The 23,390-nt window shown below is 40.5% G+C and overlaps 2 protein-coding genes across 2 annotated transcripts; both read right to left on the bottom strand.

Annotated features, from left to right (window-relative positions):
• Window positions 1-678: 678 nt before the first annotated feature.
• On the bottom strand, window positions 679-19,504 carry LOC311277863 (uncharacterized protein). Its single transcript, XM_084388333.1, has 5 exons — window positions 19,388-19,504; window positions 18,833-18,949; window positions 8,767-8,883; window positions 1,862-1,978; window positions 679-1,753 (listed from the first exon to the last, which is right to left on the bottom strand). Exons 2-5 carry the CDS (start codon window positions 18,888-18,890, stop codon window positions 1,035-1,037), a joined length of 1,011 nt encoding a protein of 336 aa, XP_084244459.1. The 5' UTR covers window positions 18,891-18,949; window positions 19,388-19,504; the 3' UTR covers window positions 679-1,034.
• LOC311277865 (uncharacterized protein) lies at window positions 7,252-8,653 on the bottom strand (the record flags this gene model as incomplete). Its single annotated transcript, XM_084388337.1, has 1 exon — window positions 7,252-8,653. One exon carries the CDS (start codon window positions 8,651-8,653, stop codon window positions 7,676-7,678), a length of 978 nt encoding a protein of 325 aa, XP_084244463.1. The 3' UTR covers window positions 7,252-7,675.
• Window positions 19,505-23,390: the final 3,886 nt, after the last annotated feature.

Raw genomic sequence — 23,390 nt, 5'->3', positions numbered from 1 at the left:
CTGTATCTTCGTCTCTCATTCAGCAAAGAGAAGCTGAAAGAATACCGGTGAAGGTTGATTTCTGTGATCTTTTAAACATGTGAATGTGTACAAAGTAAAGACAAAGGAATAGTTTGTGAATTAGAGATTTAACTTAAAGCAACACTAAGGAACTTTTCCTCTTCAGTCGCCCTGCAGGTTGCAGCCTACTGTCGCACGCACGCTATTTGTTTATCCAGCACCGGCTTTGAATGAACGATGTCCACAGGCAAGGTAGAGTATGTTGCATGATTTCATGAAAGCATGATGTATTGTGACATCAGAAACGAAGAAAAACTAAATAATGACTATTGTAACGCTTGACGTAAAGCAAGTCAAATTTGTAGTTTTCTTATGTCTCATTCGAACTACAGAAACACGACCGGGTTTGGCAAACTTGCATAGTGTGGTTATAGCAGATATAGGGCTGCAAAGCGAATCCAGAAGTGCCTTTCACCCTGTTACGACTTGAACCACTGAAACCATTTTGGAAACATTATTTTAAGGTAAAAAATGTTACTTAGTGTTGCTTTAAAGACTCCAGTTATGTCACTTAAGACTTAGCATAATTTACAGTACAATTAGAAAAGATGTACAATAAAACTGTCTAAAAAAATACTTTGTTGTATGGTATGTCTGAAATAAATGATTCAGTTGTTTATGCTTCATACCTTGTGTTTGCCAGGTTTCATTTATTCATTATGTAGGGGAATTACAGTGAGGACATCAATCTGCTCAATGAGTCTTCATTCATCATAAGTCAAAGTTGAAGTTCAATAAGTTAAAAGATGGTTTACTGAAGACCAAGTTCTGCAAACTTCCATATGACGTAGAAAATGAGTCAGAGGATCCAGCCTTGAACTAACATAGGATACAGAAAGACTAGTACTTATAGTCATATGGATAATCAGTTGGTGTCATTGCAAAAGCTGGAAACAAATACAAGCTTTTGATGAATCTGAATGTCAAATTATTCACTTGTAAATGTATTATTTGTGAGTGATGGATCTGAATATTTAGACACCTTCGGGCAATGCTTTTTCATGTTGACTAACTAATCGGGTAAAACTCTTTCCACAGTGTGAGCTCTTGTACGGTTTCACTCCAGTATGAACTCTATGGTGTCTTTTTAAGTCGAACGATGTATTAAAGCTCTTCCCACAGTCAAAGCACACATAAGGTCTCACACCAGTATGAATACGTTCATGCACTTTTAAAAAGTTCAGAAGTAAAAAACTCTTTCCACAAAAAGAACAAAAGTGAGGCTTCACACCAGCATGAACTTTAAGGTGATCTCTTAAGTTTGATGAATAAATAAATGTTTTATCACACTGATCACAGCTGAATGATCTCACTCCAGTGTGAGAGTGGAGATGACTGTTGAGAGAGGTTTTCTGAGTGAAACTCTTTCCACACTGAGAGCATGTGAACGGTTTTTCTCCAGTGTGAGATCTCATGTGTCTGTTAAGGTCTGAGTTGCGTCTGAAACTCTTTCCACACTGAGAGCATGTGAACAATTTTTCTCCAGTGTGAGATCTCATGTGTCTGTTAAGGTCTGAGTTACGTCTGAAACTCTTTCCACACTCAGAGCAGGTGAAAGATCCGTTAACTCCCTTTTTTACAGCTTGTTTTTGGGTGAAATTCTTTTTAGTCTGTGAAACAACCGTGTTTGCATCTTCATTTTGTATCTTCTTTTGAAACTGATGCCTTTTGTCTTCATTCACTTCCATCAGTACTAAAAAATAAAAAGAATAAAGAGAGATTTAGGGAGCCCCAAATGATCAGTTTTCATCTTAAATGTTCCTCATCAGTCACTAAAAAGAAAATGAAGGAAAACACCAACCTATTTGTTCCTCTGTATCTTCTTCTTTTATTCTGCAGAGTTCTTCCTTAATCTCCATCTTTACAATAGTATGTCCGTAGTTTCTCCTGGAGTAATTCCTCCTGCTTGCTTCTCCTCCTGTGGGAAGATAGGAATATTCCCCAGCATTTAAACTCTCATGAAGGGCTGTGGAAGCTTCACTGACTGAAGGAGTGAATTGTGGTCGTTGTTGCTTATTTAGCAGATGATCATCACACTTACAATCACTCTCAATTATTCAGATGCAAATGTTTTGTTCAAGTAGTCGTTTAGAGTCGTTGGGCTGTAAGTTACAGTTTTCAACATTAACAGCTGTAAAAGAAAAGATTCTCAAGGTTTTAAAGCAAGAAAATATATTTATTAAGTTACATTTTTCTATATACAAAAATAATGTGGACTCATCTGACCACAACACACATTTCCACCAGGCCCGGTTCTACGCTCCTATGGAAGGGTGGGCTGGTGCCTTGTTAGAGAATAAACAGTGTTATGTCATGACGTCTGGAGACTCTGGCGTCACGGTCATGACGACTGGAGACTCTGGTGTGATGGTCATGACGACTGGAGACTCTGGTGTGATGAACATGACGAGTGGAGACTCTAGTGTGATGGACATGACGAGTGGAGACTCTGGTGTGACGGTCATGATGAGTGGAGACTCTGGTGTGACGGTCATGATGAGTGGAGACTCTGGTGTGACGGTCATGATGAGTGGAGGCTATAGTGTGATGTCATGGCGTCTGGAGACTCTGGCATGGCGGTCATGACGTCTGGAGCTTCTGGTGTGACGTCAAGATGACTGGAGACTTAGGTGTGACGGTCATGATGAGTGGAGACTATAGTGTGATGTCATGACGACTGGAGACTCTGGCGTGACGGTCATGACGACTGGAGACTCTGGTGTGATGGTCATGACGACTGGAGACTCTGGTGTGATGAACATGACGAGTGGAGACTCTAGTGTGATGGACATGACGAGTGGAGACTCTGGTGTGACGGTCATGATGAGTGGAGACTCTGGTGTGACGGTCATGATGAGTGGAGACTCTGGTGTGACGGTCATGATGAGTGGAGGCTATGGTGTGATGTCATGACGTCTGGAGACTCTGGCGTGACGGTCATGACGTCTGGAGCTTCTGGTGTGACGTCAAGATGACTGGAGACTTAGGTGTGACGGTCATGATGAGTGGAGACTATAGTGTGATGTCATGACGACTGGAGACTCTGGTGTGACGGTCATGACGTCTGGAGCTTCTGGTGTGACGTCAAGATGACTGGAGACTAGTGTGACGGTCATGACGTCTGGAGACTCTGGTGTGATGACATGACGAGTGGAGACTCTGGTGTGACGGACATAACGAGTGGAGACTCTGGTGTGATGGACATGACGAGTGGAGACTCTGGTGGGGCGGTCATGACGTCTGGAGACTCTGGTGTGACGGTCATGACGAGTGGAGACTCTGGTGTGACGGACATGATGGCTGGAGACTCTGGTGACGGACATGATGAGTGAAGACTCTGGTGTGATGGACATGACGAGAGGAGACTCTGGTGTGACGGACATGACGAGTGGAGACTCTGGTGTGACGTCATGACGTCTGGAGATTCTGGTGTGACAGACATGACGAGTGGAGACTCTGGTGTGAAGGTCATGACGTCTGGAGACTCTGGTGTGATGGACATGACGCCATGACATCTGGAGACTCTGGTGTGATGGACATGACGACTGGAGACTCTGGTGTGATGGACATGACGTCTGGAGACTCTGGTGTGACGCCATGACGTCTGGAGACTCTGGTGTGATGGACATGACGACTGGAGACTCTGGTGTGACGGACATGACGACTGGAGACTCTGGTGTGACGGACATGACTAGTGGAGACTCTGGTGTGACATCATGACGTCTGGAGACTCTGGTGTGATGGACATGACAAGTGGAGACTCTGGTGTGATGGACATGACGTCTGGAGACTCTGGTGTGACGGACATGACGACTGGAGACTCTGGTGTGACGGACATGACTAGTGGAGACTCTGGTGTGACATCATGAGTGGGGTGGTGTGGCGCAATGGATAAGACACATGCCTTTGGTGTGAGAGACCCGGGTTCGAATCCACTGTGAGACACCAATGTGTCCCTGAGCAAGACACTTAACCCCTAGTTGCTCCAGAGGCGTGCGACCTCTGACATATATAGCAATTGTAAGTCGCTTTGGATAAAAGCGTCAGCTAAATGAATAAATGTAAATGTAAATCATGACGTCTGGAGACTCTGGTGTGATGGACATGACAAGTGGAGACTCTGGTGTGATGGTCATGACGTCTGGAGACTCTGGTGTGACGCCATGACGTCTGGAGACTCTGGTGTGATGGACATGACGTCTGGAGACTCTGGTGTGATGCCATGACGTCTGGAGACTCTGGTGTGATGGACATGACTAGTGGAGACTCTGGTGTGACATCATGACGTCTGGAGACTCTGGTGTAATGGACATGACAAGTGGAGACTCTGGTGTGACAGACTTGACGAGTGGAGACTCTGGTGTGACAGACTTGACAAGTGGAGACTCTGGTGTGACAGACTTGACGAGTGGAGACTCTGGCTTGACAGTCATGACGAGTGGAGACTCTGGTGTGAGGTCATGACGTCTGGAGACTCTGGTGTGACGGACATGACGAGTGGAGACTCTGGTGTGACGTCATGACATGATCTGTGCGGCTGGATTCATGGTGGCTAGTTGTTCAGTTACGACTGCTGAGAGACAAAGCAGAGAGAGGAAATCCACTTGTACACACAACTTTAATGAAAAGATTCCAAATAGGGAAACAGGAACATCCAGGAACTCAATCCCAAGATTCAAAACAATACAAAACAAAAGACAGAACTGGGATTGTGACAGGGCAGGATTGCAGGCGGTGTGCCTTTAGTTGCGGATGCTGCCTTTAACTTCAGGCAACGATTCTAAAATTATTTTAGAGCTCGTAAAAGAGCTAGTAATGTTTGATCACACTGATCAAACATTACACAACAATTGAACTGAGCTGAATTTAAGTGACACACATTTTTATTGTTTTTTGTTTTATTTCATGCTCAATGTCATGATATAACGTAGGAATGTTTCACTTTGCTTATTTTTGGTTTGATGAAATCATTCTCTTGTCTGTAAAAAAAAAAAGGAAAAAAAAGAAGTTAACTGAGAAAAATTAGCAAAACCTAAATAGGTATAATTAATTAACCTTTACAAATGCTAATTAACCTTATTATTAGATTATTAAACTCAAGTGGATCCACAACACTAAACTAACTTATTTCTAGATGATTTCTAGCGAGCGATAAGAGTTTACTTTTATTACTTAACTTTTGTAACCTGTAGGATTTTTCAACTGAATTACTGTTCTGTGTATTGTTTTTCAGTCAATAGTAAAGGGCCAGCTTTTTTTGTATCTAAAATCTGGTCTCCAGTCTAATTTTATATTTCTTCCCCCACTCCATTAGAACCTAGAACTGGTCCAGTAGCGTAAGTGTTTTGTTGGAGAACGCAAGTGCTACAAGATGATCATGCTAAATTTTTGGCACTGTCAGAAAATTATCACAGGCTATCTTTGGTCGCAAGACCGTGACAGCGGCTGTCTTTAAAGTAACAACATGTAGTTTTTCAACCTTCATAATATATTTCCAAGACCCTTGTGATGGTACATCGACTTACAATAGGTTGAATGACACGTCTGCCAGAGCCTGACGGGGTCTGTATCGCTTTTACTGGCACTATGTAACTTCGGGGTGCGGGTAGTAACCAGAGCTCAAAAAGAACTACACAATTCGACTGCTTTACGGCATACGTCACTTCCCCCACCACTTCCTCAAATTCAGCCGTGACAGGCCAACCAGCGCGTTTGTTTTCGTCATGGCTGAAGCAGCAGCGAAACGTAAGAAGTCCAAGGTTTTGTCGGAGTAGAGTCGGAAGAGGAAAAGGGAGAGTGATAAACTGAAAGGCAGGACGAGGATCAATATTGGTCGAGCGTTTGCTCGCTGGCGTGAGCTTATCGTCAGACCGATGCTGACTTGGCCGTCATGCTGTTGAACTAGTAAGTAAATTGCTTGCATACTATCTTTAGTTTTTCTAATCTGTTGTCTGCCTGGCTACGTTACGGAAACTATCTGGTCCTCCATTTATCTTCATGAATCCGCTAACGTTAGTAGATGAGCGAATTATCAATCTGGTAGCTAGTAAACACTAACATGCTAGTTTTAGATGGTTAGGATGCTATCGCTATCATTCTCGTTCAGATTTGAGCATTGCAATCGACATGCAAATCGCAAATGTTTGAGTTAAAATGTTTAGTCTACTAAACATGTATAAATTATGAAAGGAGGAAGATTAATAATATTATCATTGCCCATATGAAAAAAACCTGCATGCTTCATATACAGTAACAGCCGTTCTCATCCCAAGTCGTCATATACTGACGCTTTCAAAATTTCTTCAATATCTGACGCACAAAGCACCCTTTAGCGTCCATATGAGACGCATAACCCTACCACAGACCTATACCTACCCATAACCGAAGCGTCTCATATTGACGCTAAGGGTGCTTTGTGTGTCGGATATTGAAGAATGTTTGAAAGTGACGATTTGGGGATGAAAATCCGTTGACAGTAACCGTAAATCATTTTACGACAGCGGTAATGGACAATTCCGCTTCCAACCTGTAGGGCGACCGCAGAGGAAAAGTTCCATGTTGTTGCTTTAAACCTCTTTCACTGTATGACGTATGACTAGCGTTTAGAAGCCACGGACCACAGAATTCGCCACGATTGGTCATCTTCCATCTGGGGCAGCCCAAAATTGCATAAAGTGTACCGGTAGGGTTGCCAATTTCAGAAAAGGAAAATACGGGGAAATCATGATTCTTTATAGGGAAATAAGGGACACACTAAATATGTGTACAGTACCATATAGTGTATGTTATTTCAGTGTCTGCAGTTAAATATGTGTATAAAAGGATCTCAGACATAAACACTTTTGTTTTGCTTAACCTATTTAAGTATTTTGATATCATACAAAAAAAGTAATATTACACACAAACCATCATTCAAAATAATAGGATTTATCTTAAATAGAAAGCATTTGTAACATTATACACTATAGTTCAAAAGTTTGGGATCAGAGAGAATTTTAAAGAAATTAAAGTAATAGCCTAGTTTTATTCTGCAAGGATGCATTAAATTAATCAAAAGGGACCGTAAAGTCATTTATAATGTTACAAAAGTTTTCTATTTCAGATAAATCTCTTGATCTCTCATCAAACAATCCTGAAATAAAATAAGTTGTAAACATTGATAATAATCAAACATTTTTATTGAGCAGAAAATCGCATCAGCAAATTATTCACACAGTGGCTTTTCTTGTGTGGCTGGATGGTACACTCATGAACAATAATCACATTGATTTCAGTGCAATTAAGTCTTTTAAATATATTTTCAAAGCATCACCTCTAAACCGCTAGACAAAAAAAAAAAAAAAAAAAGGATGATGATTTAACGGACCAATGCTCATTTGCACAATGAATGTGATAATCTCCTCAAAATAAACAGAACACATTTCTTCATTAATTGTTGCACTTCAAAGCAACACATTCATTTTCTAAACTATTACTTTGACCTTCCAAAAAAGTTCCCCTTGTCAAACGATCAAACTTCAAATGAAATCACTTTGAAGAATGAATTGCAGCTTTTGCTTTATCTGAATATCACATTATTTACTTGTAAATGATGGAACCAAATGTGAAACATTTCTTATTTTGACAACTTAAGGCAATACTTTTTCTCATGAGTTCGAAAATTAGATGTTTGGGTGTAACTCTTCTCACATGAAGAGCACTGGTGCGGCTTCTCTCTAGTATGAACTCTCGCGTGCGCTTTCAGGTGTCCTGACTGAGAGAAACTCTTTCCACAGTGTGAACACTTGTACAGTTTCTCTCCAATATGAACTCTCTGGTGTCTTTTTAAGGCACTGGATGTAGAGAAGGTCTTCCCACAGTCAAAGCACACATAAGGTCTCACACCAGTATGAATACTCTGGTGCACTTGTAAACTTCCCAGTAGTGTAAAACTCTTTTCACAAAACGAACAAAAGTGAGGCTTCATACCAGTATGAACTTTAAGGTGTTTTCTTAAGCCTGATGCCACAACAAATGTTTTATCACACTGATCACAGCTGAATGATCTCACTCCAGAGTGAGAGTGGAGATGACTGTTGAGAAGACTTTGGAATCTGTAACTCTTTCCACACTGAGAGCATGTGAACGGTTTTTCTCCAGTGTGAATTCTCATGTGTCTGTTAAGGTCTGAGTTACGTCTGAAACTCTTTCCACACTGAGAACATGTGAACAGTTTTTCTCCAGTGTGAATTCTCATGTGTACGTTAAGGTCTGAGTTACGTCTGAAACTCTTTCCACACTGAGAGCATGTGAACAGTTTTTCTCCAGTGTGAATTTTCTTGTGTCTGTTAAGGTCTGAGTTACGTCTGAAACTCTTTCCACACTGAGAGCATGTGAACGGTTTTTCTCCAGTGTGAATTTTCATGTGTACGTTAAGGTCTGAGTTACGTCTGAAACTCTTTCCACACTCAGAGCAGGTGAATGATCCGTTGACTCCCTTTTTTACAGCTTGTTTTTGAGTGAAATTATTTTTAGTGTGTGAAACAACTGTGTTTGCATCTTCATTTTTTATCTTCTTTTGAAACTGATGCCTTTTGTCTTCATCCACTTCCATCAGTACAAAAAAATAAAAAATTAAACAAAGAGATTTAGGGATCCCCAAATGATCAGTTTTCATCTTAATGTTCCTCATCAGTCATTAAAAAGAAAATGAAGGAAAACACCAACCTATTTGTTGCTCTGTATCTTCATCTTTTATTCTGCAGGGTTCTTCCTTAATCTCCATCTTTACAATAGTATGTCCGTAGTTTCTCCTGTAGTAATTCATCCTGCTTGCTTCTTCTCCTGTGGGAAGATGGGAATATTCCCCAGCATTTAAACTCTCATGAACGGCAGTGGGAGCTTCACTGACTGAAGGAGTGAATTGTGGTCGTTGTAGCTCATTTCATGAGTTCACACTTACATACAATTTGAGGGGGTAAAGTTTAATGTGTATTTGGCGTGCTGTCAGGGCGGAGGGCTCCGAGCTCGGAGTTTGGCCCGAACCCAGAGTACTCCCCCCAAAAGGCTAAAGAGTAGAGGACAGCCGCCGGACTAAAGACCCCCCAAATGAGTCCCGAGTTTGGCGGGCTGGCATCTCAAGAAGGGGCATGGATGCTTGACCAGGAGGACCCGTGATGGCGGCTCACTGCGCCGGACTGACGGGCCCTGCTGGCCTGCGAACGGGGAGCAGTTGTAATTTGGAATGACCAATCGGGAGAGTTTGCGCCTTTCTTGATGGGAGCAGTTCACGGCAGATCACGGACGGCGGACCGGAGTGACAATTCCGTTCTGTGCATACCGGAAAGTTCTCATTGCGTCCGCTGTGTGACCAATCCTCGCTGGACGGAAGAGAAAACGTAAGTGCTACACCGGGAAAGTTCTCGCTGTGTCAGCTGTGAGACCAAATGCTCACTGGACAAAAGAGGAAAATGAGTGCTTGACCGGGAGATTTTCTCACTGCGTCCGCTGTGAGACCAAATGCTCGCTGGACGGAAGAGAAAACGTAAGTGCTCTACCGGGAAAGTTCTCGCTGCGTCCGCTGTGAGACCAAATGCTCGCTGGACAAAAGAGGAAACAGGAAAGAGGAAAAATAGCCAGAGAAACAGAGCTCCAGTGAAAGCGGAGGAGACATTACTGTTGCGACATTGGAGAAAATGTTTTACTGTCTGGGAAGTTAATTTAGAAAAGTTCAAAAGAGACGGCTTATGGTAAAAGACAAAGCTTTGCATAAACTTGGGCACCTTGTATTTATTTAATTGTGTTTCACTTAAGGATTACTAAACTCTTGGCGTGAAACACACTGCTTGTATCAAATTTATTTATTTTTTACCTGGAAATTTCTCAATCAAAATTACTTTCTAAGCTGGGTAGGAACCCTCAACATGACAGTTTATTTTCGTCATTTCTATGGATATGGGTCACATTCCCTGCCGATTTTGTTCATTCAGAATCAGAAAAAAACAATAGTGAAGATGTGGGTAAAAAAAACAACAAATAATAATACATTTATGCTAAAAATGTAAGATTCTACGCGATTTCTGTAGATAAATTGCAGGACAGTGTTAGCGATAGGTTCTTAATGATTCTGTGTGCAACCTGCACGTAATGTGCGACCTACTGTTTTATGTGTGACGACAAATCATTTGTACAGAAACGATTTAAAACGTGCATTCCCCCGATCAAAAAATTAGTATCGAGATGGCATAACTGGCTCGTGACTCAACTACTGAAGCGATGCGAAGTTCAACCAGGGACAGAAACGAGAAGGGTTGAGCTGAACACTCACTGAGTTGACCCGGCAGACGTTGAGAGTATGGAGTGGCCGGGACTGAATCTGCGGCGCGGCTTACTTTGGGCCTGCTGCGGCGGCCTGACGAAGAAGGAAGACCCTTTCCTTTGCGTGAAGAGGGCGGCATTGCCTTACTGACCATTTTTCTATGGCGGGAATTATTGGATGGACCGGTGTAGAGAAATACGCGGAAGGAGATCGCGGATGTTTCCCCCGCGGTGGTGATCCCGTTTGTTAAGCCTGACGCATGCGAGGTAACACCAGAGGATTGCGGCAAAGGTTCCTCAAAGACGAAAGATTATTCATCGGATGGGAATTGTTCGATTCAGACATGTTAGGACGGTACTGCGGGGCTAAATGCTGCAAAACTATCAATGGATTGAGGTGAGACTGCTGAATGTATATATACACCTCTTACCATTGATTGCTGAGTGCTCTCCACTTGTGTTAATTATCTAAACGTGCTCCTCCTGAACTTTGTTAATAAAACATAATTTAGCAGATGATCATCACACTTACAATCACTCAATTATTCAGATGCAAATGTTTTGTTCAAGTAGTCATTTAGAGTCGTTGGGCTGTAAGTTACAGTTTTCAACATTAACAGTTGTGAAAGAAAAGATTCGCAAAGCTTTTAAAGCAAGAAAATGTATTAAGTTACATGTTTCTATATATTGATGGCAAAATTTTGGAAGAAACCATACAGCACCTTAAAACATCAACCTGCGCTCTTGACACACTTCCCACATCTTTTTTCAAAAGTGTGTTAAACAGTTTAGAAGCAGATCTTCTAGAAGTGGTAAATGCCTCACTTCTCTCTGGGAGTTTTCTAGGGCTGTACCAGAATATTCGAGTATTCGAATATTCGTTCGGTGGGTTGGTATTCGATTTTCAAATTTGACATTCGAATATTCGTTTTAATTTTTTTTTTTTTTTTCACACCTGGCATCCCCCTAGAAACGGTTCCCATTCGCGCTTGAATGGGGCTGTCATGCGTTTTCTCAGATGGATAGCTCTCTCTGATTTGTCAATATGAACAATGAACACATAAATGTGTTTTTGCAAAACGGATATGAATCCGAACTTCAAATCCCGCGCTATAGGCAGATGTAATGGAGTGCACGTCACCAGCAACAGCTGCATTTTACTGATCGTCAGCTAAAATTTCTAAATTAAAGACCGCAATAAGAGAGCGCGCAACAGCCCTGGTAAGATCATTTCGGTTCTTTACTTTTAATGAAGTTGATTGTGTGTTAAAGCATCTGCGACCCACTTTCACTTTGATTAGTTGCACGTTGGCTTGATGAATAGATGCTGATCTGCGGTGACGCGTGCTGTAAGCGTCGTCATATCTGGCTATAACATGATATAGCCTAAAACGCTCTCACACGGTAATTTTTTTAGCATTTTTGGGCGAAATACAATACTCTTATTTTAGAGCGCAGAACAGCGGTGTTTGTATGGGCAGAAGTGCATGCCTGAGCTTGTAGGCTATAAGCACGTGTTGCTTTGACATTGTGGAAATAGAATAGAAACAATATATTAGCCTACCCTTTACTGTGTCAGTAATTACTGTGCTGCTGATTTCTGATTTGAGAGTTATTTGTTACTCAGAAAAATATTAGGCTGTGCACGTGTCCGTTCTCGGAGCCCTGCGCGTGAGGCGCGCGCGCTTCCCGCTCGCGCTGTTCTGTATTAAAAGTTTATTAATTCTGAACGTGTCACGTCTCGCGTGTCTATATTGCACCAAATGTGACACTGCACTCGTGAAGTCGATTGGATGAACGGTTCAAAATGCAAGATAAATAATCTAAATGCAAACAGACAGACACATAGAGATTCCTGCCTTTATTAGAGAGAAAAATATGTTCAGCCCCCTCCCTCCGAAGCTTCGAATATTCGATGTTAATTCCTATCGAAGCTTCGAAGCTCAAAAAATGGTATTCGGACCAGCCCTAGAGTTTTCCAAACTCCCTGAAAACTGCAGTTGTCAACTCCCTCCTGAAAAAGAGCAATCTGGATAAGACCATATTAAGCAACTATAGACCGATCTCAAATCTTCCTTTCATTGGTAAGATCATTGAAAAAGTTGTCTTCAATCAGCTGAACAAATTCTTAAGCTCAAATGGATACTTTGAAAATGTTCAATCTGGTTTCCGACCGCATCACAGCACAGAGACAGCGCTCATAAAGATAATAAACGATATTCGCTTAAATACTGGCGTGACGGTCATGGCGACTGGAGACTCTGGTGTGACGACCATGACGTCTGGAGAATCTGGCGTGACGGCCATGACGTCTGGAGACTCTGGCGTGACGGCCATGACGTCTGGAGACTCTGGCGTGACGGCCATGACGTCTGGAGACTCTGGAGTGACGGTCATGACGACTGGAGATTGGCGTGACGATCATGACGTCTGGAGACTCTGGTGTGACGTCATGACGAGTGGAGACTCCGGCGTGACGGACATGACGAGTGGAGACTCCGGCGTGACGGACATGACGTCTGGAGACTCTGGTGTGATGGTTGTGTGTCGGACATGACGTGTGGAGAGTCTGGTGTGACGATCATGACGTCTGGAGACTCTGGTGTGACGGTCATGACGTCTGGAGACTCTGGTGTGACGATCATGACGTCTGGAGACTCTGGTGTGACGGTCATGACGAGTGGAGACTCTGGCGTGACGGCCATGACGTCTGGAGACTCTGGCGTGACGGCCATGACGTCTGGAGACTCTGGCGTGACGGCCATGACGTCTGGAGACTCTGGCGTGACGGCCATGACGTCTGGAGACTCTGGCGTGACGGCCATGACGTCTGGAGACTCTGGCGTGACGGCCATGACATCTGGAGACTCTGGCGTGACGGCCATGACGTCTGGAGACTCTGGCGTGACGGCCATGACGTCTGGAGACTCTGGCGTGACGGCCATGACGACTGGAGACTCTGGAGTGACGGTCATGACGACTGGAGATTGGCGTGACGATCATGACGTCTGGAGACTCTGGTGTGACGTCATGACGAGTGGAGACTCCGGCGTGACGGACATGACGAGTGGAGACTCTGGCGTGACGTCATGACGGCTGGAGACTCTGGCGTGACACGGTCATGACGTCTGGAGACTCTGGTGTGATGGTTGTGTGTCGGACATGACGTGTGGAGAGTCTGGTGTGACGATCATGACGTCTGGAGACTCTGGTGTGATGGTCATGACGTCTGGAGACTCTGGTGTGACGATCATGACGTCTGGAGACTCTGGTGTGACGGTCATGACGAGTGGAGACAAGTGGAGTGCGCTCATCCTCCACAACACCCACAGTAAATGAAGAGCCACTTAGTTGCAATGCAATGTCTATATAAAACTCTAGAGCCCAGTAATGATCATGCAAAGGCATGAGTGAGCTAAACGCGGCTCAGATAGCCCCCCGCAAAAAAAAAATATCACAAGGCATACCTTGTCCATACATGTTGAATGTGCCAGTTTAATATGCCATATGACAGTCCTTTACACGTTCCTCAATCAGGTGGACACCCTGGCAGAGACTCATGGTGGCTAGTCGTTCTGTTACGATTGCTGAGAGACGAAGCAGAGAGAGGGAATCCACTTGCACGCACAACTTTAATGAAAAGATTCGACATAGGGAAACAGGAACATCCAGGAACTCAATCCCAAGACACAAAACAATACAAAAGGCAGAACTGGGATAATAATAATAAACTTTATATAGGCTATATTATTTTTGTCACAGTCGGGTTGTTGTAGTGAACACAAGACGATGACGGATCAAATATTAAAGTCTTTAATAGATATCCAGAGTGCAAACATAAATGAAAGTAGATAAATCCAAACAACCATCACATGTAGACATTAACAATACCGGACAAATGTGAACTGCAAACACAGGCAATTATATACACTGGTAAATGAGGAGAACTCAGCAGAACAGAATGACATACGACCCTGAATGACATCCGACCCTGAACCTTTCTTCTACTTTTCCAATTTTTTTCTTATTTTTTTACCCCCAGATCAAACTTGAATTGCATTACACAACAATTGAACTGAATTTAAGTGTGACAAACATTTTTATTGCATTTTGTTTTATTTCATGCTCAATGTTATGATATAACGTATGATTGTTTCACTTTGCTTATTTTTGGTTTGATGAAATCATTCTTGTCTGTAAAATAAATAAATAAATAAATAGTTAAAATCAGAAAAAATTGCAAAACCTAAATAGGTATAATTAATTAACCTTTACTAATGCTAATTAACCTATTATTATTTATTAAATGATTAAACCCAAGTGGATCCACAACACTAAACTAACTTATTTCTAACCTTATTTCTAGAGTTTACTTTTATTACTTACCTTTTGTAACCTGTAGGATTTTTCAACTGAATTACTGTTCTGTGTATTGTTTGTCAGTCAATAGTAAAGGGCCAAAAATGCAAGTAACCGATATTCGCATGTTTTCTTTTTTCATAAGACTATAACCTTCTTGTTTTGAACTTTGTGTATGTGTATTGAATGTTAAATAAGTTAATAATGATAACAAAACTGTGTTTATGATGGTGATTTGTACAAAGGCTTGGTGCGGATTGGCTCCTAACAAGCCTAAATAGACCTAAACAGTCAATAAAACCAAATTTAAACCTCTCTCACTGTATGACGTAGGACTAGCGTTTAGGAGCCAGGACCACAGAATTCGCCACGATTGGTCATCTTTCGTCTGGGACAGCCCAAAATTGCACAATGTGTACCGTTAGGGTTGCCAATTTCAGAAAAGGAAAATACGGGGCAATCATGGTTCTTTATAGGGAAATAAGGGACACACTAAATATGTGTACAGTACCATATAGTGTATGTTATTTCAGTGTCTGCAGTTAAATATGTGTATAAAAGGATCTCAGACATAAACACTTTTGTTTTGCTTAACCTATTTATGTACAATTTAATTCTAAAAAGTATTTAGATATCATAAAAAAAAAAAATATATATATATATATATATATATATATATATATATATATATATATATATATATATATATATATTACACACAAACCATTGTTCAAAATAATAGGATTTATCTGAAATAGAAAGCTGTTGTAACATTATACACTATAGTTCAAAAGTTTTGGGTCAGAAAGAATTAAGGAAATTAAAGTAATAGCCTAGTTTTATTCAGCAAGGACGCATTAAATTAATCAAAAGGGACAGTAAAGACATTTATATGTTACAAAACCTTTCTATTTCAGATAAATCTCTTTTGAACTTTCTATTCATCAAAGAATCCTGAAATAAAAAAAGTTTTAAACATTGATAATAATCAGACATTTTTATTGAGCAGCAAATCGCATCAGCATATTATTCACGCAGTGGCTTTTCTTGTGTGGCTGGATGGTACACTCATGAACAATAATCACATTGATTTCAGTGCAATTAAGTCTTTTAAATATATTTTCAATGCATCACCTCTAAACCGCTAGACTTGTTAGTGATATGGATGATGATTTAACGGACCAATGTTTCCATTATTTCACAAATGCTCATTTACACAATGAATGTGATAATCTCCTCAAAATAAACAGAACACATTTCTTCATTAATTGTTGCATTTCACAGCAACACATTCATTTTCTAAACTATTACTTTGACCTTCCAAAAAAGTTCCCCTTGTCAAACGATCAAACTTCAAATGAAATCACTTTGTACAATGAATTTCAGCTTTTGCTTTATCTGAATATCACATTATTTACTTGTAAATGATGGAACCAAATGTGAAACATTTCTCATTTTGACAACTTCAGGCAATACTTTTTCTCATGAGTTCGTAAATGAGATGTTTGGGTGTAACTCTTCTCACATGAAGAGCACTGGTGCGGCTTCTCTCTAGTATGAACTCTCTCATGAGCTTTCAGGTGTCCTGACTGAGAGAAACTCTTTCCACAGTGTGAGCACTTGTACGGTTTCTCTCCAGAATGAACTCTCTGGTGTCTTTTTAAGGCACTGGATGTAGAGAAGGTCTTCCCACAGTCAAGGCATATATGAGGTCTCACACCAGTATGAATACTCTGGTGCACTTGTAAATTTTCCAGTAGTGTAAAACCCTTTCCACAAAACGAACAAAAGTGAGGCTTCACACCAGTATGAACTTTAAGGTGTTTTCTTAAGCCTGATGCCAAAACAAATGTTTTATCACACTGATCACAGCTGAACGGCTTCACTCCAGTGTGAGAGAGCAGATGATTGTTGAGGACGCTTTTGTAACTGTAACTCTTTCCACACTGAGAGCATGTGAACGGTTTTTCTCCGGTGTGAATTCTCATGTGCACATTTAGGCCTCCTCTCTCAACAAAACTCTTTCCACACTGAATGCATGTATAAGGCCTTTCTCCGGTGTGAAATCTCAAGTGTCTCTTAAGGTCTGATTTATGTTTAAACCTCTTTCCACACACAGAGCAGTTGAAAGTCTGTGAAATGACTGTGTTTCCATCTTTATTGGTGAAATTATGAGGTTTTTTGAACCGATGACGTTTGTCTTCATTCACTTCCATCAGGTCTAAAATCAACACACGAGAAACAAAAAGAAATCTAGTTTACTACTGAGTCTAGGGCTGTCACGATAACTGCAATTTTGAAGTACCGCAATACTAACAAGTGTTGTCAAAGTACCGGTACTTCGGTGCCAAGTCGGTACTGAAATTTAGAAAATGTTACGATACCAGCATTTCTGTAGCACCGGGTATATTCGGTACCCACTAATAGACAGCTGCTTTCAGTCGCTTCCGTGTTTATCTAAGCGCCAGACTAACTTTTTTACTAGGATCACTGTAGCCGATACATACCACGATATATATAGTGTCTGTGTATATTAAACTGCAAAAAGACTATTTAAATCAGGGGTGCCCAATCCTGCTCCTGCCGATCGACTGTCCTGCACAGTTCATCTCCAACCCTAATCAAACACACCTGCCTTTAATTTTCAAGACATCCTGAAGACCTTAATTGGTTGCTTCAGGTGTGTTTGATTAGGGTTGGAGATGAACTGTGCAGGACAGTCGATCGGCAGGAGCAGGATTGGGCACCCCTGATTTAAATATTAACCCTGCATGTTCTGCTTGTCTCTGTGTCAATGAATGGCGCAGAGTCGCGGTTTCAGTTACCACACACACACACACACACACACACTGAAGCACGAGTGACACTCGCGCTGTTTTCAGTCTCTGCTGCCTCACGATATGATGACATGATGAAATTAATCTCCAGAGCGACTCTGAGAGTCACTTCATGAGCTTTTTACCGTTTCATTTGAGAAAAACTATCGTCATATCATACACACACAGAAACTCAAAGGTCTTCACGGCAACCCGTCAAAATAAAAGTTTGGTTTAACTTGAAGAAATTGACAAATTATTATATTAGGCTACTGTACAGTAGATTTAGCTACATCTCCATGTATTAAAAATACTACTACTACTACTAATAATGTGTGCATAGAAGGTTGCTTATTTTTCACTTGAATTTTTTATAAGCAATATTTACATTTAAACAGCATGTAGCCTTCAATGCTTATATGTATTATTTACTAATGATTACCGTCATAAATAATAAAATCACTGAATTGAATATTTTTTTCAAATAGTTTAATAAAATAGAAAAGTAGTCCCATCAGATTTTGCTGCGTTACCGAAATTGGTACAGAGAACCGTAAAATTGTAATGGTATCGGTACCGACTACTGGAATTTTAGTATCGTGACATCCCTACTAACAGCAGAGGAATGCAAGCAACTGCAGCAACCGTGATATTTGCATGTTTTCTTTTTTCATAGGACTATAACTTTCTTGTTTTGAATTTCGTGCATGTTTATTGAATGTTAAATAAGTTGATAATGATAACAAGACTGTGTTTATCAAGATGATTTGTACACAGGCTTTGTGCAGATTTGCACTTAACAAGCTTAAATAGACAGTGAATGAGAGAGATTTGAATCAATGCCATTGGTCTTTATTAAGTGAAGCACCAGCTTCAGCGTTATCCATTGCTGGACAGCTGAACCTTGAAAAGTGGAGCTCAGCGTTAAAATAATTAACACCTTGTTTCACTACATCTATCTTTTAAAGGTGCTTTGTGTAATATATAGGAGGATCTGTTGACAGAAATGCAATATCATATACATAGCTATGTTTTCAGTGGTGTATAAAGACCTTACTTAATGAACCGTTATGTTTTTATTATCTTAGAATGAGCCGTTTCGATCTACATACACAGAGGGTCCCCTTACAAAAACGCTTTTGAGCCACTCGAAATTGCGCTATTACCGCAAGCGAAATTCCTTTACCGCGACAGTACTAACTGAGTCTACTAAGATCTAGTTTTAGATGTTATTGTTAAATGTCAGTTTTCATCTTAATGTTCCTCATCAGTCATTAAAGAGAATGAAGGAAAACACCAACCTATTTGTTCCTCTGTATCTTCATCTTTTATTCTGCAGGGTTCTTCCTTAATCTCCATCTTTACAATAGTTTGTCCGTAGTTTCTCCTGGAGTAATTCCTCCTGCTTGCTTCTTCTCCTGTGGGAAGATGGGAATATTCCCCAGCATTTAAACTCTCATGAACGGCTGTGGGAGCTTCACTGACTGAAGGAGTGAATTGTGGTCGTTGTCATTTAGCAGATGATCATCACACTTACAATCACTCTCAATTATTCAGCTTTAAGTGTTTTGAAGAAACAATTCAAATCCTCTAGCTGATTTTTATGTTGCTCTTACATTATATATGATTTACATGCATTAAAAACTCTGTTTATCACGTTTCATTACATGAAAACACAAATCATAATCTTCACAAAATGTAATGTGAAAAAACAGTCAGTAACGAGTTTACGTTTCACGAGCGTATGAACAACATCATAACAACAACAATTTCTGAGTGATTCACTAAATGAACTGACTCGTTTAGTCGTTTGGATTTAGATTTCTCCTAATAAATGATAAAATAAATGTACTCACAGTCTGAAAAACTGCAGATTTAGAGCAGAATGAACGGCTCTGTTTCACTTCTCATGTTTATGTCCCCTTCCCTCGCTCACTTCTCTTCTTCTTCTAGACTCGGATGTGTGTCATTGCTTCGGTTGCTCGAGCGCCTCTACTGGCGGAAACCAATCCAACTATCTAGTTTAATCTTCAAATATTATACAAGACAACCAAGATAAAATCTGTTATCTTGTTTGAGATTATACAAACACAAATTTATCTCCCCAAATATGCTTGATGTTGGTAAAGATTCAAACTTAAAATGTATTGCCTAGAGTTTGCAATTGTATAGGCTACCTTCTGGACTCATTCAACTGTTGCATGTTACTGATGTTGTTTATTTTATTTGTGAATTCATTTTAAAGTTAGATAGTACACATGTTATTAATAAAATATGTGAGAGTTATTAAGAGATGATTTAACTTAAAACTCCAGTTCTGTCCGAGCAGATTGCAAGTTGTCTGATTTCTCCCAATAAAATAAACATCACAGTCCTCAGTCTGATAAACACAGTGAACTTAATCAGTTAAAGGTACACTATGTAGCTTTTGGCTCTTAATAAACAAAACGTAGCTAATGTGTCTTGCGGAAGAACATTGTAGCCAGAGCCACTTCTCTCTGTTTATGTCTATGACGAGTCACACAGGTTCTCGTTTACACCGTAGCAAACAAAAACATGGTTTGGGAGATGGGTTCATAATGTATCCGCTCAGTATATATTTATATACCATCTAGAGGAACCATCTAGAGGAACATCTGTGGTGCTGCCAAACTACTGTCATTACTATACATTTAGAAAAGCTAATGCAAGTTATTCAGAGGATCGAGACGACACAAAATCAGCTTAAAACATGATTAATTAAATTTTATTATTTGTTTCTTTTTAACCAAACTGTTTGTACAAAATACAATACAATTGAGCTACCAACACCAGCCCAAAGGAGGATTCCAGCCCCACTCCTGAGTCCACTCCAAATCTCTTCCAGTGAGTAATGTTCCTGAGTCCATTCCAGTGAGAAAGATTCCCGCTCCAAGGAATATAGCATTGATTGCAGACATCACAGTTTCTCTGATGACGACAGCTAACCCGTGGGTTTCATGTTTATTCTGGCACATTCAGTTCCGCTAATGTTCACAAAACCTTGCTTGTATAGGACTAAAAACTCTTTTCATGTAACATTAATGCTATTTCATATTTATCAAAATAAAACTGATAAAAAAAATATGGAGACAATTTACCCTCAAGAGAGGCACATTGTTATCACATTCCCAACATTATTGTCATTATTCTTAAAAGCAATCTAGGCTAAATTATGTTTGCAACGGCTGTAGGTTTATGCAGTGACCTGGATGAGACAAAACTCTCAGCCTGAAATTGTCTCCAAGACCGGCATTAAATCATTTGTGAATATTTGTTAATATTCATGGATTGAAACAGCAGTTCTGTGGATGTTATTGCCCTTCAGGCAGGGTTATTAGTTAACAAAAACAAAAACTATTAAAAACGTCTATGTTAATCAAAATAAATATGAAATAAAATAAAATATAAATTCTAGTTGAAAAACTTAAACTAATTGAAAATTAGAAATGTTGCCTTGTCAATCAACTATGAATGTTCATTTCATGCTTTTTCTTGACCGAAGCGATTATTAGGGTTAGATTATAAGGGTTGGATTATTACCCAGACATCAACAAAGTGTGGGCCTAGATCCGGGCCACATCTGGTAGATGTGGATTCAACACGTACCAGATGTAAGTCGGATCTGGGCCGACACTTTGTTGCTGTCAGGGTATCCATTACTGGTCATGTCAAACTCAACTCTACTTTCAACACCACAAGTGGAACCAAAGTACTGTACAGAAAAAATATGAAATATAAGATAAAAACAATGCAAACATACATACACTGCTTACAAAGCATTTTCAAATGCTATAGCAAACAAATAGGTTTTAAACGCATAAAATATACCCAATGTGGTTGAAGATTTAACAGACAGAGGAAGGTCATTCCAGAGCCTAGGAGCTGCAACAGAGAAGGCCCGATCAACTATGCGAGATCTACTATGAGACTATGAACTATGAGACTGCGAGATCACGGAACCATGAGGAGCAATTGATCATTTGAGTGCAGAGGTCTACTGGATTGAAAAAGACTGATTAAATCAGTGACATACTCTGGTACTAGACCATGCAGAGCCTTAAAAACATACAACAACACTTGTTAATGAATTCTGTATTGTATTGGTAACCAATGCAGTTTGATTAACACAGGAGTAATGTGTTCTCTCTTCTTAGTACCTGTTAAAAGTCTGGCAGCTGAGCTCTGAACAAGCTGCAAACGAGAGAGAGCCCTGACTCACACCTAGATACACATTACAGTACATTTACATTTATGCATTTGGCAGACACTTTTATCCAAAGCAACTTGCTTTCCCTAGGACAATAATGCTAACAGGATTTCACAAAGGCATGAACAACCCTCTCCATTTCTCAGAATTTAGATATTGATCTAAGATGGAAAAAAATATTCTTAACAACAGCATTGATTTGCCGTTCAAATTTAAGCTTGGAGTAAAAAATGACACCAAAATTTCTCACGCTAGACAGATTCTTCCCAGGAAACAATCCCATAAACATCCTCTGCACACCCCTTATTACCAAATAAAATCATATCTGTCTTATCCTCATTTAATTGGAGAAAGTTATTTGCCAACCAGCACTTAACCTCAGTCAAACATTCGTGCAGGGATTGAATGGCACATTTATGCCCATGCTTCAGTGGTAAATAAATTTGAGGATCATTCGCATACAGATGATAGTAAATCCCAAATTTCTCAAAAATAGAACTGAAAATAAAACTGGTCCCAAGATAGAACCCTGAGGAACTCCACACACAAGAGGGGTAACCGTAGAAGAATAATCCCCTAAACTGCCTGAAAAGGTCCTATCTTTCAAATAGGAAAAGAACCATTTCAGAGCTAAGCCAGAAGATTCAGATGGTTAACTCCTCGATCTGCAGACCGCCGCCTTGCCGACCTACCGCCACCACCGACCGCCGCCTTAGGTAGTTTGGCATGCAGGGATTGTGTGAGAGAGAGTCTAGTGCTCAGTCATACATTTACATTTTACTTTTACATGTGATCATTTAGCAGATGCTTTTATCCAAAGCGACTTACAAATGAGGAGAACAATAGAAGCAACCAAACCAACATTAGGACAGCAACAATGTAAGTGCTGTGACTAGTTGCAGATTTTTTTTAAATAGATATATAGAATAGTAAGTGTTAGTATTAATGGGTCATATGTTGATGAAAAAGATGCGTTTTTTTAAATTGGCTAATGATTCAGCTGCTCTAGTTGGGTTGGGCATGTCATTCCACCAGCAGGGAACAGTCCATGGAAAAGGTCTGTGAAAGTGGTTTTGTGCCTCTTTGGGATGCGCAAGAGCGCAAGCTTCTGAAGGGCACATACGTCTGAAGTAGTGAGTTTAGGGATAGGGATGCAGAACCAGAAGAGGTTTGTCTTCGCATGGTTGAGCTGAAGGTGGTGGTCCTTCATCAAGCAAGAAATGTCTGTCAGGCAGGCTGAAACATGAGCGGCTACTGTTGGATCATCTGGTTGGAATGAGACATAGAGTTGTGTATCATCAGGATAGCAGTGATAGGAAACGCCATGTTTCTGAATGTCAGATCCTAGTGATAACATGTAGATGAAAAAGAGAAGTGGTCCAAGCACTGAGCCCGGAGGCACCCCGGTATCTAGATGTTGCGATTTAGACACTTCACCCCTCCACGACACCCTGAAGGACCTACTGAGAGACAAGAGTTGAACCACTGTTGTGTAGTTCCTGAGATGCCTTTCATCATGAGGGTTCACAGGAGGTTTTGGTGGTTAACTGTGTCAAAAACAGCAGACAGATCCAGCAAAATGAGTACTGATTGTCTCTAAACGACTATTTGAGCAAACATTTGCACCTGGA

Source organism: Rutilus rutilus (genome assembly GCF_951802725.1).
Source record: "Rutilus rutilus genome assembly, chromosome: 18".
NCBI classification, from domain to species: domain Eukaryota; kingdom Metazoa; phylum Chordata; class Actinopteri; order Cypriniformes; family Leuciscidae; genus Rutilus; species Rutilus rutilus.
The sequence above is the reverse complement of the archived record's forward strand: the minus strand, read 5'-3'. Positions and strand labels throughout refer to the sequence as shown.